Consider the following 14,110-nt stretch of genomic DNA (forward strand, 5'->3'; position numbering starts at 1 on the left):
CAGTTTGTGTTTGAATCCAGCCACCATCTGTATGGCTTAAAGTGTGGTTAGGTGTGGTTAGGGTTGAGTAGGGCAGGGCAGGATAGGGTAATTATTCTGTGTACTTCTTGTGGAAGGTCAGGGTCATACTAAACATTAGTCATGCTTTTTACTTGTCCAGACTCCTCATTTTATTGACAAGGGAATCTTAAGCCTAAGTACTAGTGCATCTGCCCAAGGCCATTCAGCAAGAGAGTGGTGCAGAATTGACCATAGAACCCACATCTCTTGTCTCTTTATTCAGTGTGCCTTCCAGTGCTAGACTTACCACCTTATTTCCTTTTTGCCTGCCCTTTATGTTTTGTGTGGTGAAAGCAGACGGATGCCCCATGTAATTAGAGCGGACATTTACTGGGCATTGACCATGTGCCAGGCACTGGGCTAAGTGTTGTGTGTCATTACCCATTAGCTCACAAAAGCTGCCACATCATTTTTTTGGCCTGGAAAACACTTCTGGTGCTTCCATATTCATCCAGGTGTTCACCACCTCCAGGAACCTTTCTCCTGTGCTCCTCCCTGCCCTGCAGCCCTCCCCAAGCCCCTAGAACCTGCACCCACCCTCTCTTGTTAAGTCTAGCCATTGGCTTACGCATCCCTTCTCACAGTGATCCAGAACACTAGGCCTAGACCCCTAGACCCTGCCTTTAGCCCATGGCGGGCTTAGGGATTCTAATGTTATCGCCGTTGTTGGGAAAATTGTAGCAAGAATTAATGGAAACACATGGAAAGCACTGAGCAAAGCCTGCCACGGGTGAATGGTAAATACACGGAGGCTCCTTTTATTATTATCACTTTAATAATAATTACTGGCATTATTATCTGTAGCTGGCTCACCCTCTCTATAAGTTCCTGGGAACAGCGATTGTCTCTGCCTTGATATCCCCCCTCCCCGCCCCATGCTGTGTTAGGGAACCATTAAATAGCTCCTGAACAGGATCAACAGAAATAATATTTATGGATGTTGTCTTATTGGTTTTTTATATGAAATAGGTTTGACTTTAATCATCCAAGATGACATTTTCTTCCAGTTCTCTAGACTTGCTGAGAAAAACTAAGTGCCAGAAGTTAATGGCTTTGATCATTAAGCGACAGTAGCTTTTTTGCATCCTGGTAGTTTCCCAGAGTACTTGACCTTGCACCAAGACTCTTTTTTTAAGCTGCAAATCACCTCTCGTCTTGCCATCCTGTTTCCAGCAGGCAGTAGAATTTGCTGTGTACAGTCTTGCTTTCCTTTCCCGCATGCATGTCCCTTTCTAATAGGAAAGAAAAGTTAATTGCCATGCTGGTTACTTTCTTGTAGTCCATCAACAAAGCAATGGAGAAGGACCATGAAGAATACAACATTGGTGTCCTGGACATCTATGGCTTTGAAATATTCCAGGTAAGACCATTTTGAATATCTGGGGCCCTGGCAGGGTGATGGATTTCATCTGGCTTGAAATAAAGAATTCTAGGTAATGGGGGAAAAAAAAAAAAACCCACTGCAGTTCATTTTTGCCTCTGTACGTTCTTCATGTACCTTTACTGAATTAGTTTCCCCTAAATATAAACTATGTTGCTGTCTACTGATGCCTCCAACATTTCTGTTAAGACGTTTCACACTGAAACATTTCACTAAATCACTTAAGAAATGACTTCATAATGATTTTGCTGTAACAATTACATGCAAGTAACCTTTTTTTTTTCTAGAAAAATGGCTTTGAGCAGTTTTGTATCAATTTTGTTAATGAAAAATTACAGCAGATTTTTATTGAACTGACATTAAAGGCAGAACAGGTAAGCCGTCGCTCTTGTTTCATCTGATTTCTAACTTGTTTTGTTTAAAAGATATAAATGTCTCTCTTTTCTTAGTAGATTCAACTTTTAGCCTTGTATTAGGAAACGTACTTAATAAAGTCAGACAGAAAAACCATATGCCATTGTGACATTTTAGTCTATGAATTATAAACACCATCTGCTACAGTTTCTTTCTCCTTTAAGCAAATGATGTTGTGAAATTGGACTTCTTACTGGATGCTTTTACTACTCTGACTCATTGACCGAGTGGAAAATGGAAACCCAGTTCCAACCCCACTTGTCTATGGCATGGACTGTGTTCCAAAGGAAAAACTTGATTTTCTCAGATCCGCTTGACTCCCAATCTTCCTTAAATACAGACAAAGCTGGTGTTTTTCATTCTAATGTGAAGTAACACGTCTTACTTACAGTTTCTCCTCAAAGTTCCATGCAGGTTCGCTTTTAATCTGGATACAATGTTGTTCTGGATTTCTAGGATAGCTGTAACCAAGTACCGTCAACAGAGTGGCTTAAAACAACAGACATCACTTCTCTCATAGTTCAGAAAGCTTGAGTCTGAAACCAGAGGGTCACTAGGACCAGACTCCTTCCTTGCCTCTTCTAGCTTCTGTGGCTCCTGGTGTCTCTGTCCTATGTCAGCAACTCCAGTCTCTGCCTCTCCCTTCACATGCTCTTTCCCTCTCTGTGTCCCTCTTCGCCCAAATCTCCCTCTCCTTTCTCTTGTAAAGACACCCGTCACTGGAGTAAGGGACCACCCTAACTCCAGAATGATTTCATTTTCAAGATCCTTAGCTAAATATATCGCAAAGATCCTATTTCCAAACCTCGCATTTTGGAGATTTAGGCGGACATGAAATCTCGGGGGACACATGCAACCTGCTGCACATATGAATGGTTGTTTGGGGGGACATTAAGTCATGGAAGTGACCAGTGGTTTCCACATAAACCCCTGCCCTGGTGTTGTAGCCTTCCACCACATCAGAGCGGCTAGAGTAGAACAGCCAGGGGAAGGCGTGGTAGGGCTGAGACCGGATGAAGTAGGCAGAGGCTAGATCATACAGGAATGTTGTAGGGCGTGGTGGAAGCTTCAGATTTTATAGTAAGTATGACGGAAAACCCTGGGGGAGTTTTGAGCAGAGAGTGACCTGGTCTGCTTTGTGTTTTTGAAAAGATTACTTAGGCTCTATAGACTTCTAGAGTGAGAAGAGGGGAAGGCAAACAGGAGTGGAAGTTGAGGGGCGCCTGGGTGACTCAGTTGGTTAAGTGTCCAACTATGATCTCATGGTTTGTGAGTTCGAGCCCCTCATCGGGCTCTGCGCTGACAGCTCAGAGGCTGGATCCTGCTTTGGATTCTGTGTCTCCCTCTGTCTCTGCCCCACCCCTGCTCAGGCTCTGTCTCTCTCTTTCTCTCTTTCTCAAAAATAAACATTGGGGGGAAAAAAAGGAGTGAAAGTTTAAAAACCAGTTAAGAGACTGGGAAAGAAATGATGGGGGTGTAGATGATGATGATGATAGCAGTAGAGGAGGTAGAACAGTGAGAGGTGGTCCAATTCGATATGTATTTTAGAAAGAGTCAATGTCACGTGCTCAAAATAATTAGCAATGAGCTAAGAAGGAAAGAGGAATTAAAGATGATTTCTTGATTTCTACCCTCGTTGCTTGAATAATAGGGCCAATGGTGAGGCTATATACTGAAGACTAGGAGAACAGTTGGTTGGCAATGGTGGGGAAATGCAGAATCAGAACTCCACTGAACAAGTTACATTTGTAAGGCTTGTGACACATCTGAACACAGACTCTAATTTAAATGTCATGACCCTGGAACTCGGTGGGGAGGTCTAGACCAGAGAAATAAATTCGGGGGTCATTAGCCTCCAGGTGCTATTTAAAACCGTGGGATTGGTTAAAATCCTCTGGAGAAGCAGGGCTGAGAATAGAGGAAGGGCTGAAAGATGGAGCCCAGGGTCTCCCCATCATATGAAGATCTGGAAAGAAGCTAACAAAGCAAGACTGGTGAAGAAGGAGGGAAACCAGGAGAATGGGGTGGTGCTCATCAAGTTAAGTGAGCAGCAGGCTTAAGTGAGGGAAAAGCCCTTGAGTGTCTAAGGACTAATCTGTACTGCTGTTCGTAGGTTAAATTCAAAGAGATAATTTTGTAACTGGACCTATGGGTTAAGCCATATTAAATTGCTATTGTTTGTATATCAAAAATGATAGTGTGGTAATAAATTTCATATGGTTCAAACTAAATATAAAAATTGCTAAGCATAGGGCACCTGCCTGGCTCAGTCAGTAGAGCATGTGACTCTTGATCTCTGGGTCGTGAGGTAGACCCCTGTGTTGGGCATGGAGTTTACTTAAAAAAAAAAAAAAAAAAAAAAAAAAAAAAAAATTACCAAGCAATGAAATGTCCCTTTTCTATCCCTCCTAGAAAAATAAAGAAAATTCCCATTGTATGTTGAAGGGCATTCAAATTTCTCTTTCATGGTGACCTGTGTGCCTTTGATAGTCATCTGGGTTGACCTCCAACTAGCCTTCACTGGGTAGTAATGTAAATTCTCGCTTTCTGTCCCTCAGGAAGAGTATGTTCAGGAGGGAATAAGATGGACACCCATTGAGTACTTTAATAACAAAATCGTGTGTGACCTCATAGAGAACAAAGTTGTAAGTATCAGTCTGCTGTGTCCCTTCACTGCACACAGGTTTATGTCAAGTAGGTTTCTGTTCTCTGTGTCATTGTTTTAGGATGGGGGAAGTGACAACTCTGATTTGCAGAGAATGTTTACAATTACATCAATTTTGTGTATAGACTTATGTGTAGTAATACCAACATGTATATATGAATAGAATGTCAATTTACAATTGGAAGTTATTACTGACCTCTGAGAGGAGACATTGAGAACTAACGTGGATGGCATAGGGTATGAAGAGACATAAAATTGGCCCTGCCTTCTGACCATTTATACATCTTCACCAAGAGAAAACAACAGAGATGTAGGCAGAGATCTCCACAGTACTGTTTTGTTTTGGTTTGGTTTTTATAAAAGTCCAAAACGGGAAACCGTAAAAACATCCGAAGACAATTCAGTCGTTGAATAAACTATAGCATAGCAGAGCAGCAAAGTATAGCCATTAAAATATTAAGTGTGAAGACTGTGTACAACATGAAGACTGTTGGGGCGCCTGGGTGGCTCAGTCGGTTAAGTGGCCAACTTCGGCTCAGGTCATGATCTCACGGTCCGCGAGTTCGAGCCCCGCGTCGGGCTCTGTGCTGACAGCTTAGAGCCTGGAGCCCGTTTCAGATTCTGTGTCTCCCTCTCTCTCTGCCCCTCCCCTGTTCATGCTCTGTCTCTCTCTGTCTCAAAAATAAATAAATATTTAAAAAAAAAAAAAACATGAAGACTGTTTATAAACCAGTGCTGTGTGAAAAAAAAGTCACACATAGAATGTGTACAGTCTGTAACTGCATCAACCATGCCTCTGTGGGTAACAGGCTGAAAGTGAATATTAAGAAATGAATTAAGGTCAAAGGAAAATGTTTTTCTTTGGGGTTTTGAAAATCAACTTAGTACAAACAGGAGTCAGCAGATAGTGATCTGTGTATGACTCTGAATAGAACTTTGGGAAGTTAAGCAATTTTTTTTTTTTTTTTTTTTTTTTTACATGGACTTTCCTCCATCATTAGATCTAAGTGGCAACTCCCATTTGGGATTATTAATGGCATTTTTGCTCAGAGGGAAAGACTGATTTTCAAGATGGCATCTTGAGTCTAGGGAACTATTTCCTTGCTCAAGAAAAGACCCCATAAGCCACGGAACTGGGGCTTTAAACAGTCACTGAATTGGGACTTTGTCTTCTTGGTACCACCAGAACCCTCCTGGGATCATGAGCATCCTGGACGACGTGTGTGCCACGATGCACGCAGTGGGGGAGGGGGCAGACCAGACCCTGCTGCAGAAACTTCAGATGCAGATTGGGAATCACGAGCACTTCAACAGCTGGAACCAAGGCTTCATTATTCACCATTATGCTGGGAAGGTATGTCCAGAGAGCAAGGGTCCCATGGGAAAGGAGAAGTTACCCTTTCCAACACCTACCTTAATGTTTTAAGCCTTTGGGTCTGTAATCTGTTTTCTCATGAGCCAACTGATAACAATATCCCTAGAGTTTCACCTGCTTCACTGTATTTTATTCACTCAGCATTCATTCATTCATTCATTCAATAGCATGGGACATATGAAGTATGTGCAAAGGCAGTGCAAAGGATTGTATACACTACTGCATGTTTTTAAATCGTGAATCACCCTGCTGAAGGAATGAATTTTTGTCTTGCCTCTTGCTGCAGTCACAAGCCTGTATCCCTTATCTGTAAATAAGGCTTGCTTTTGATGTTTGTTCTCATAAGACGCATGGTTATCAGGTGCCTGCTGGTTACCAGGCTTTGACTAGGTGCCGGTGATACAAAGTAAGTTGAGGTCATGATATTTAGAGTCTTCTAGTCCTATGGAAAATCCACTGGTCTCACCTTTCACCCATCTAATTTCTTGTTCACCAGGGTCCCTGAGCATGAGTTTTTGGCTGAATTGATCTAATTGTGACACCATTTGTAGAAAAAAATTGCACTCAGATGATGTGCTCCATTGCAATGGATTAATGAGCAAAAGGAGTTTTATTTTATTCTGTTGTAGTGAAAATTTAGGGAAAGAATTCAGTTTATTACTTAGATACTCCCATGGCTTCACTGAAGAAGGGCTATGTGATCGTGGTAGCTGACGTCCTGGTCATAGATCATCTGAGCCATGTAGGCAGCGGATTACATCCATCAGCATCCACAGACCATCACCACCTAAGTCAGCTAACAAGTTAAACAAAACATGCACAGCCTTAATGTGACAGTTCATGATGAAATCCCAATTGTACATCTGGAAATATTCACACTCTGGTAAGAATAGCCGTGCCAGCTTGGATTTTTTTGTTCAATGAAATACTTACAGGATAAAATTAGATTTCTTTCTGTTCTTGGCCAGGTATCCTATGACATGGATGGCTTTTGTGAAAGGAACCGTGACGTGCTGTTTATGGATCTGATCGAGCTCATGCAGAGCAGTGAGCTGTAAGTGTGTTTTACCTTACCTGACATGAGATGTAGGTTTGATAAAATTTTCAATATTTAAGAAAAAGCTTGTGGCAGTTAGTGGTCAGCACTTTGTTCCTTTCAGCTCTTGGGTCTGAGTAATCATTGGACAATTTGGTTTTTCAAAGTAACTTTTCCTCTCCAATCCCATGTACCCCTAACACTTTCTGCCTCCCAATTCCATGTGCTGTGTGCATGCCTTCAGGGCCCCTAGCTTCGTCATTTTCAGTAGTATTATCAGGGAGAGGTGGCTATCCTGGGGTTGGGTTGGGATGGCCATTTCTGACTGTCTAAGAAGGGAACATTCTGGTTCTCTGATACTATGCCCTTAGAATATCATCCCAAGAATTTTCCATGGTCACTCAATTTTTTTAATGGCTAATGGCTTTGCAGGATGTGAGATAACGTGTCCCTGAAGCACTTGGGAAATGGTTCAAGAAACTAGGGACGGGCAGCTCAAAAGGGATTGCCTCAGAGATTTAACTCCAGAGACCCTGTCTAAGCTATAGGGGTAGGAGCAGTAGGGGCCTCCATTTCCCTTACAACCTTCAGGAGCTCCCAGGACCAGCCCTGCTATGTCCTTCCCTCCCCTCTTCCCTGCAAAGTTTCCCAAGACCTTAGTAATGGATATAAAGAATAATTTACATGGTCAGGCCCATATAAGCCAGGCAAGCACAATATTGCGCAGTCTTCCAGCTTTTACAATTTTTAGAGTGACCTCCAAATAATAGCTGCCCTTTTAGTTCTGTTACTTGAACTGTTGTAATATCAAGGTTAACTTCCTTAGTTAAGCCCCAAGTCTGCTCATTTTCTAAGAAAACCAAGCATGCTTTTCACGCTTTGGCCAGAAGTTGTTCTGGCCAGTTAGAAGTTGTTCTCCAGTTAGTTCTCTTCCCCCCACGCCCATACCCTGGCCCTCATCTCCCCATGATCTCTCCATGCTGAAGTTCCCTGAAGCCCCCAACTTTGGAGATTCTGAATTTGTTTTCATTTGAAAACACATAAAATCGATTTGCTCCTGACTTAAAAAGTCAGGTAAACCACAAGTTCTGCCTTGTGGGTTTTATGACAGTCAGGTGCAGACATGCTTTCAGATTTTTTTTTTTTTAATTATTAAAATTTATGACAACTTTGAGAGCTATTGACGCTTCCATGTAAAACTCCTGTCCTATAGACACAGTCTATTGTTTATTAAACACACTGGCTTCAAAAATCTATAATATGTCTGGTCAAGTTAAAAGTAGATTTTTGGGAGACTTCCTAGAAAATTCGAGACAGCCCAAAAGCCATTTTGGAGGAATTGAACTTGGTGTCAGATTGCTGGTTTACATGGATGACTTTATTCGGTCCTTCAGCACATACTGATTGAGCACCTGCTGTGTACCAGGCTGTGTTCTAGACACCAGGGGCAATGAGGTGACATTGTTCCTGCCCTGTGTCCTGGTGAGGCAGGTATTTGAACAAAGGCAGCTCGATTAGACGGACTAATGAAAATATATTCAACTGGCAAAGAATTCGTGAGTTCCTATCACTCCACATAAAATTACTCCTACTTAAAATAAGTTTTTCAAGGTTTTTTGCAGGGGCAGGGGGTAGGTGCAGTGTACTAATCGCATTGAGTAGGCAAAGGTAACTGATGCTGCAAAATGTCCTACGGTGAGTAGGGCAGCCTAACCCTCCCCGCCCCAACAAAGAATTATCCAGCCCTGAATCCTGGTATCAATAGCGCCGAGATGGAGAAACCCTTCTTTCAATCAAAGCAGAATCTGTGGGGCACCTGGGTGGCTCAGTTAGTTAAGCGTCTGACTTCGGCTCAGGTCATGATCTTGTGGTGCATGAGTTCAAGGCCCGTGTCGGGCTCTGTGTTGACAGCTCAGAGCCTGGAGCCTGCTTCGGATTCTGTGTGTGTCTCTCTCTCTCTCTCTCTCTCTCTCTGCCCCTGCCCTGCTCATGCTCTGTCGCTCTCGCTTGCAAAAATAAATAAAAATTAAAAAAAAAAAAAAAAAAGCAGAATCTGCACTGGACCCCAACAATTCGTACACTTTCCTGAGCTCTGGTCTATCTCACTTAACTCAGTAAACCGGTACCAGTCCTCTCTGTGTGTCCTCTTGCCAAGGTGTACCTCTGTTCTAGTGAGCAGGCAAACTCAAAATGCAGAGTTTTTAATTTAATTTTTCAGGCTTAGACACTAAGATGCTTCTATCTTAGAATTCTTTCTCCGTTTCTTCTGTTCACTGCTTATTTCCCAGGTCACACCTTGATGGCTAGTGCTTTGAGTCAGATGGTCTTTCTGGATCCAAGGTTATGTGCTTCTGGACAGCCCTCTTTCCCATCCTCTACAGAAGCAGGATTTGTCCCCCCGAGGTACCCACTGATTGCTAACCCCTTCTCTTTCTCCTTTTTCAGACCTTTTATAAAGTCTTTATTTCCGGAAAATCTGCAAGCGGACAAGAAAGGGCGCCCAACTACTGCCGGAAGCAAAATAAAGGTTTGTTCTATTTGGGGAAGTTTATAGATCCCTATAAGAGGCAGGGATTTCTAGGAGTCAGAAACTGCACCCTTGGGCCAGGATGAGGTCAGTGAGATATAACAGAATGGTTACAGAAGATGCGTAGAAGTAATGTTGCTGCTTGAAAAAAAGTGATGGATATTAAGTACCCCGTAGCTTCATAGTCAGCAGATGCTAATCAGCTACTTTCTAAGAGGAAGTGGCTTTAAACAGAATCTGGAAGAATACACATTAAACTATCAGAGAAGATTTTATGATTGAGAGCCACATTCTGGATTTTTTTAATGTTTGTTTATTCTTGAGAGAGAGACAGAGCCTGAGCAGGGGAGGGGCAGAGAGACAGGAACCACAGAATCCGAATCAGGTTCCAGGTTCTGAGCTTTCAGCACAGAGCCCAGAGTAGGGCTCGAACTCACGGGCCGGGCTGCAAGGTCATGACCTGAGCAAAGTCGGACACTTAACTGACTGAGCCACCCAGGCGCCCCCCAAATTCTGTATTTCGATGACCGTTTTCCAGACTGGACCCCAATACTTGCCAATTATGGAACTTCACGTACCTGAAATTCTGCTGGGTATTATGGGGCAACTTATGCCCTCAATGGATCTTGCAGGCCTCTATTTCTGCAAATTACAGGCACATCTGACCCCGGGGTATCTTAACATCAGGAGTTCTTAAGGTGTTTTGGGGGAGCCCCTGTGGAGAGTGCACTGTATCATCTGAGCCTTTGTATGATGAAATTCATTGTCCCTAATTACACTCTGAATTTAAAGGTTGTGTCAAACACACTTAATCATGTCATTCTTTGAGAAAGTCACTAAACTATTTTTTTAAATATCAGTTAGCGGCGCCCAGGTGGCTCAGTCGGTTAAGTGTCCGACTTCAGCTCAGGTCATGATCTCGCGGTTTGTGGGTTTGAGCCCCATATCGGGCTCTGTGCTGACAGCTCAGAGCCTGGAGCCTGCTTCGGATTCTGTGTCTCCTCCTCTCTCTGCCCCTCCCATGCTCATGCTCTGTCTCTCCCTGTCTGTCAATAATAAATAAACATTAAAAAAAATTTTTTTTAAGTATCAGTTAAATACCACCGCAGTTTTATAATCAATAGGATCATCAAATGATGAACAGCAGGGCTCTGGGGGGTCCATTGCCTGTGTTGAAATCCCAGCTCTGGCTTTTACTAGCTTGTGTTTGCCAGCAAATTACCTAAACTCTCAGTGCATCATTTGCTTTATCTGTAAGATGGGGATCTTTGTACCTATGTCAAGGTGGGGTTGTGATATTAAATTCAGTAATCTATCTAAGGCATTTAGTACACTACCTGAAACATCATAAGCACAAAATGTATCTGATCGGCTACACTGCTCCTTCAGTGCCCTCCTTATGCCCCGTGCTTATTCATCTCTGCTTCATTCTTAGTGAACTCCTAGATGTGCCTTTTTATGCCTCCTCCCTGGCTCTGTGTATCCAAATCCTGCTCATCCTTCTCACAGTGCCCTCAACAACCCCAGCCTGATGGAAACGATGGTTGTTGTCTGTTCTGGTCGTTGGCTTTCTTCCCTGAGTGTTTCTTGTATGGAAGCCTGCCTCCCCAGCCCCTGAGGGCAAGAACACTGCCTGGAATAAAGGAAGTGATTTTTAAAACCTCACAGCATAATGAGAAGATTCTAGTCAAGAGAAGACTTCCGGTTTAGAGAAGGATGTCAGGTGCAAGCTGGGTTTTGAACTAAAGGACAGAGTCCTCTCAGACTAGGGACAGTCATGTTCAAAGTACCAGAGACATTTAGTAGCCCTGGACGATCTCTGCATTGAGTTCACTGGAGCAGAGAATGGAAGGCAGAGAGCAGATGCCATTCTTATGAGGCCCCAGCTAGCAATGTCTGTGTGAAGCTTCTGACTCATGCCTTCACTTCAAGGTCCTGGATAAGGATTAGCTCTGGGCTGGAAAATCTAGTCACAAGACTGTCACATTCAGATCCAAGGGGCCCAGATCATCAAGGTTACAATGACTCACTTCCAAGTGGTCTGGATTCTCAGTTGAGCTTATTCCCTAAAAAACAGAGGGTGGAGGTAGGGGCATTTTTCTCCTCCTTGGAGGACTTGGCTTCATATTCTAGTCTCGTTGAATGCTCCAAATTGCCACCTTCTGGGTATACTCAAAGTATTCAGGATTGCAAGGACTGCAAAGATTGCTATTGTCTGGGGAGGTCCATCTCAAGTCAGCCAGCTTAAGTAAGATGATAACACTGTCCATGTTCTCACCCCAAGTGGTACTCTGCTTTGTGGATTATGTTGTCCATGTCTCTGTCTGATGTTCCTGTCCTACCTCCACGTAGGAGTAAAATGCTCCCTGCTTTGTAATCCCCTCTAAAACACCTCTTAGAACTGCATAGCCATGGCCAATCTCTTACACCTTCCATATCCACAGCATTTTGTAGACATTCAGTATCATCTTCATGATATCCCTAAAGTGCACACATTTAAAGAGATCTATAGGCGCCTGGGTGGCTCAGTCGGTTAAGCGGCCAACTTCAGCTCAGGTCATGATCTCTCAGTCTGTGAGTTCAAGCCCCGTGTTGGGCTCTGTGCTGACAGCTCAGAGCCTGGAGCCTGCTTCCGATTCTGTGTCTCCCTTTCTCTCTGCCTCTCCCCTGCTTGCTCTCTGTCTCTCGCTCTCTCTCAAAAATAATAAACGTTTAAAAAAAAGAGATCTAAAATTCCTTGGAAGCAAAATTAAGTTTATGTTCAAGGTAGTTTTTGTGTTGGGTATTTTATTATTTTCTAATACTTTAAAATTTCAAACCAATCTGTAGGATCTAACTAATGAATATTCATTTGGTGAGAACTCCTGTTCTCTTGTTTATAAGTAATAGTATTCTATATTTAATAGTGCTTTTTGATTTTGAGGCTTCACTAAATTCTGCATTGTTGTGGCTGGAAGGGACCAGTTTTGAAATTAGAGCCAAAGATCAGTGCTGTTGGCAAATGGCACCGAGCTCAGCGCTGGCAAAGTGGACGGGATTGCGGCTTCATCCGAGTGAAAGCGGAGACTCTGAGGAGCGGATACGGCAGGAGATGAAAGCACCGTGCAGGGACTGGACTGCTTGACTTTTAACATTTTCTCCAACCTTTAGGTTAAGATGTTAGAGGTCTTCTAGTTCAGTCCTCTTCGTTGACAGGTGGAGAAACTGAGGCCCAGAGAAACGTAGTGATTTGTCATAAAGCTTGCAAATAGTAGAGGCAAGACCCCACCTCGAGCTTGCTAGTAATCTGTGTTGAGGATAAAAGGAGGAGCCTCACCCTGAGCCTTTTCTCACTGCCCCGTCTGCGTGTTTTGATTTATGCTTCTGTTGGGCAAGGAAGTGCCTTTGGTCGCCTTCTGTCCTAACTCATGGACTGTTCTTGTCCAGAGTCAGGATAAATCTGGTTGCTGCTTCCCAACCAGCTCAGGAGACATCTAAAGTTGACTCCATAACTAAATTCAGGATAATTTTGATGGGTAAGGTGTCCTATTTGCCGAAATGAATTATCCCACAACCTAAAGACTTTATCTACTCTCAGCTCATTCTGTTCATTCCTTCTACATCACACCAAAAGATCTCCTATCTTGCTTAGGAAGGCAGGAGAGCATTGTGGTTAAGGAACAGACTTGGTGGTATGCACATTTGGATTCAAGCCTCAACTCTGTTATAATTTGTGCCATCTTGAGCAATACTTTCTTTATGGTCTGGTTTTCTTGTCTTAAAAATGGGAAGAATAATAATAATAGTAGCTATCTCTTAGAATCCTGAGGCAGAAATGAGAGGATCCGTATGTCTAGCCCCTGGTGCATATTCAGTAAATGTTAACCCCACTACTACTTTGAGCTAGAGAGAACTAAGGCAAGGGGCAGGTAACATAAATAGCACTTGCCCCCGTATGTTCTCACGCTAAGGTGAAAAGAAGGTACGTTGTGAAATGCTTAGGACGAAAGGTCTGCCAAGTTATTCTTGGAAATTAAAAAGTTTTAATAAAGTTAAAAAATTAAAATAGAAAAAATAAAAATTACAAGTTTGGAGACTTAAAAGAAAGCTTTGTTAGAAGCAGGCCCTGCCCAGCTGCACCTCGTGTGTTGCAAAGATCATCAGGTTTGTTCTGAAATACAATCTCCATCGAAAAGGGAGATACGAGTCAATTTACTTTTTCATTGTAGGGCTTTGCTTTGGCCATACAACCTCTGCAGCTTTGTTCTTCTAAGCATCGCAAAAAAATGCTATATTCGGCACGTCTAAACAGAGCACGTAATTCACCAGTGCACATCTTGCTTTGAATATACTCAAGCGTCTTTCTCAAGGGTTTCAGATTTCCCAAACCCATGAAAACAGAAAAACCCTAATTGAGAGAGAGTTGCCTACTGGAGGCAGATCTCTTCTGCTGACTTTGTAATGGTTTTCTGGCTTTAGAGATCCCTTCTCTCTATTTTCCTTTAGAGGTTTTCTCTCTTCACACTGATTTGCTTAGAAGGAGGGTTTGCGTGGACCCCATCCTGGGCCCCACGAGTGCACAGCTGTGTGGTGTTGGGAATGCTGACGTGGGCCCTGCTCCTGTTTCCTCCGAGTTTGAGATACTCATAATTTTAAACACATCATAAGCAATT

The 14,110-nt window shown here is 43.0% G+C and overlaps 1 protein-coding gene across 1 annotated transcript in view; it reads left to right on the forward strand.

Annotated features, from left to right (window-relative positions):
• The window catches only part of MYO1E (myosin IE), a 215,141-nt gene that overhangs the window by 134,885 nt on the left and 66,146 nt on the right, over positions 1-14,110 (forward strand). The window contains exons 11-16 of the mRNA XM_058737549.1: positions 1,340-1,420; positions 1,729-1,815; positions 4,414-4,500; positions 5,707-5,874; positions 6,864-6,949; positions 9,377-9,458. Coding sequence (XP_058593532.1) covers positions 1,340-1,420; positions 1,729-1,815; positions 4,414-4,500; positions 5,707-5,874; positions 6,864-6,949; positions 9,377-9,458 — 591 coding nt within the window. The remainder of the gene's footprint in view (positions 1-1,339; positions 1,421-1,728; positions 1,816-4,413; positions 4,501-5,706; positions 5,875-6,863; positions 6,950-9,376; positions 9,459-14,110) is intronic.

Source organism: Neofelis nebulosa, chromosome 7 (assembly GCF_028018385.1).
Source record: "Neofelis nebulosa isolate mNeoNeb1 chromosome 7, mNeoNeb1.pri, whole genome shotgun sequence".
Classification (NCBI taxonomy): Eukaryota; Metazoa; Chordata; class Mammalia; order Carnivora; family Felidae; genus Neofelis; species Neofelis nebulosa.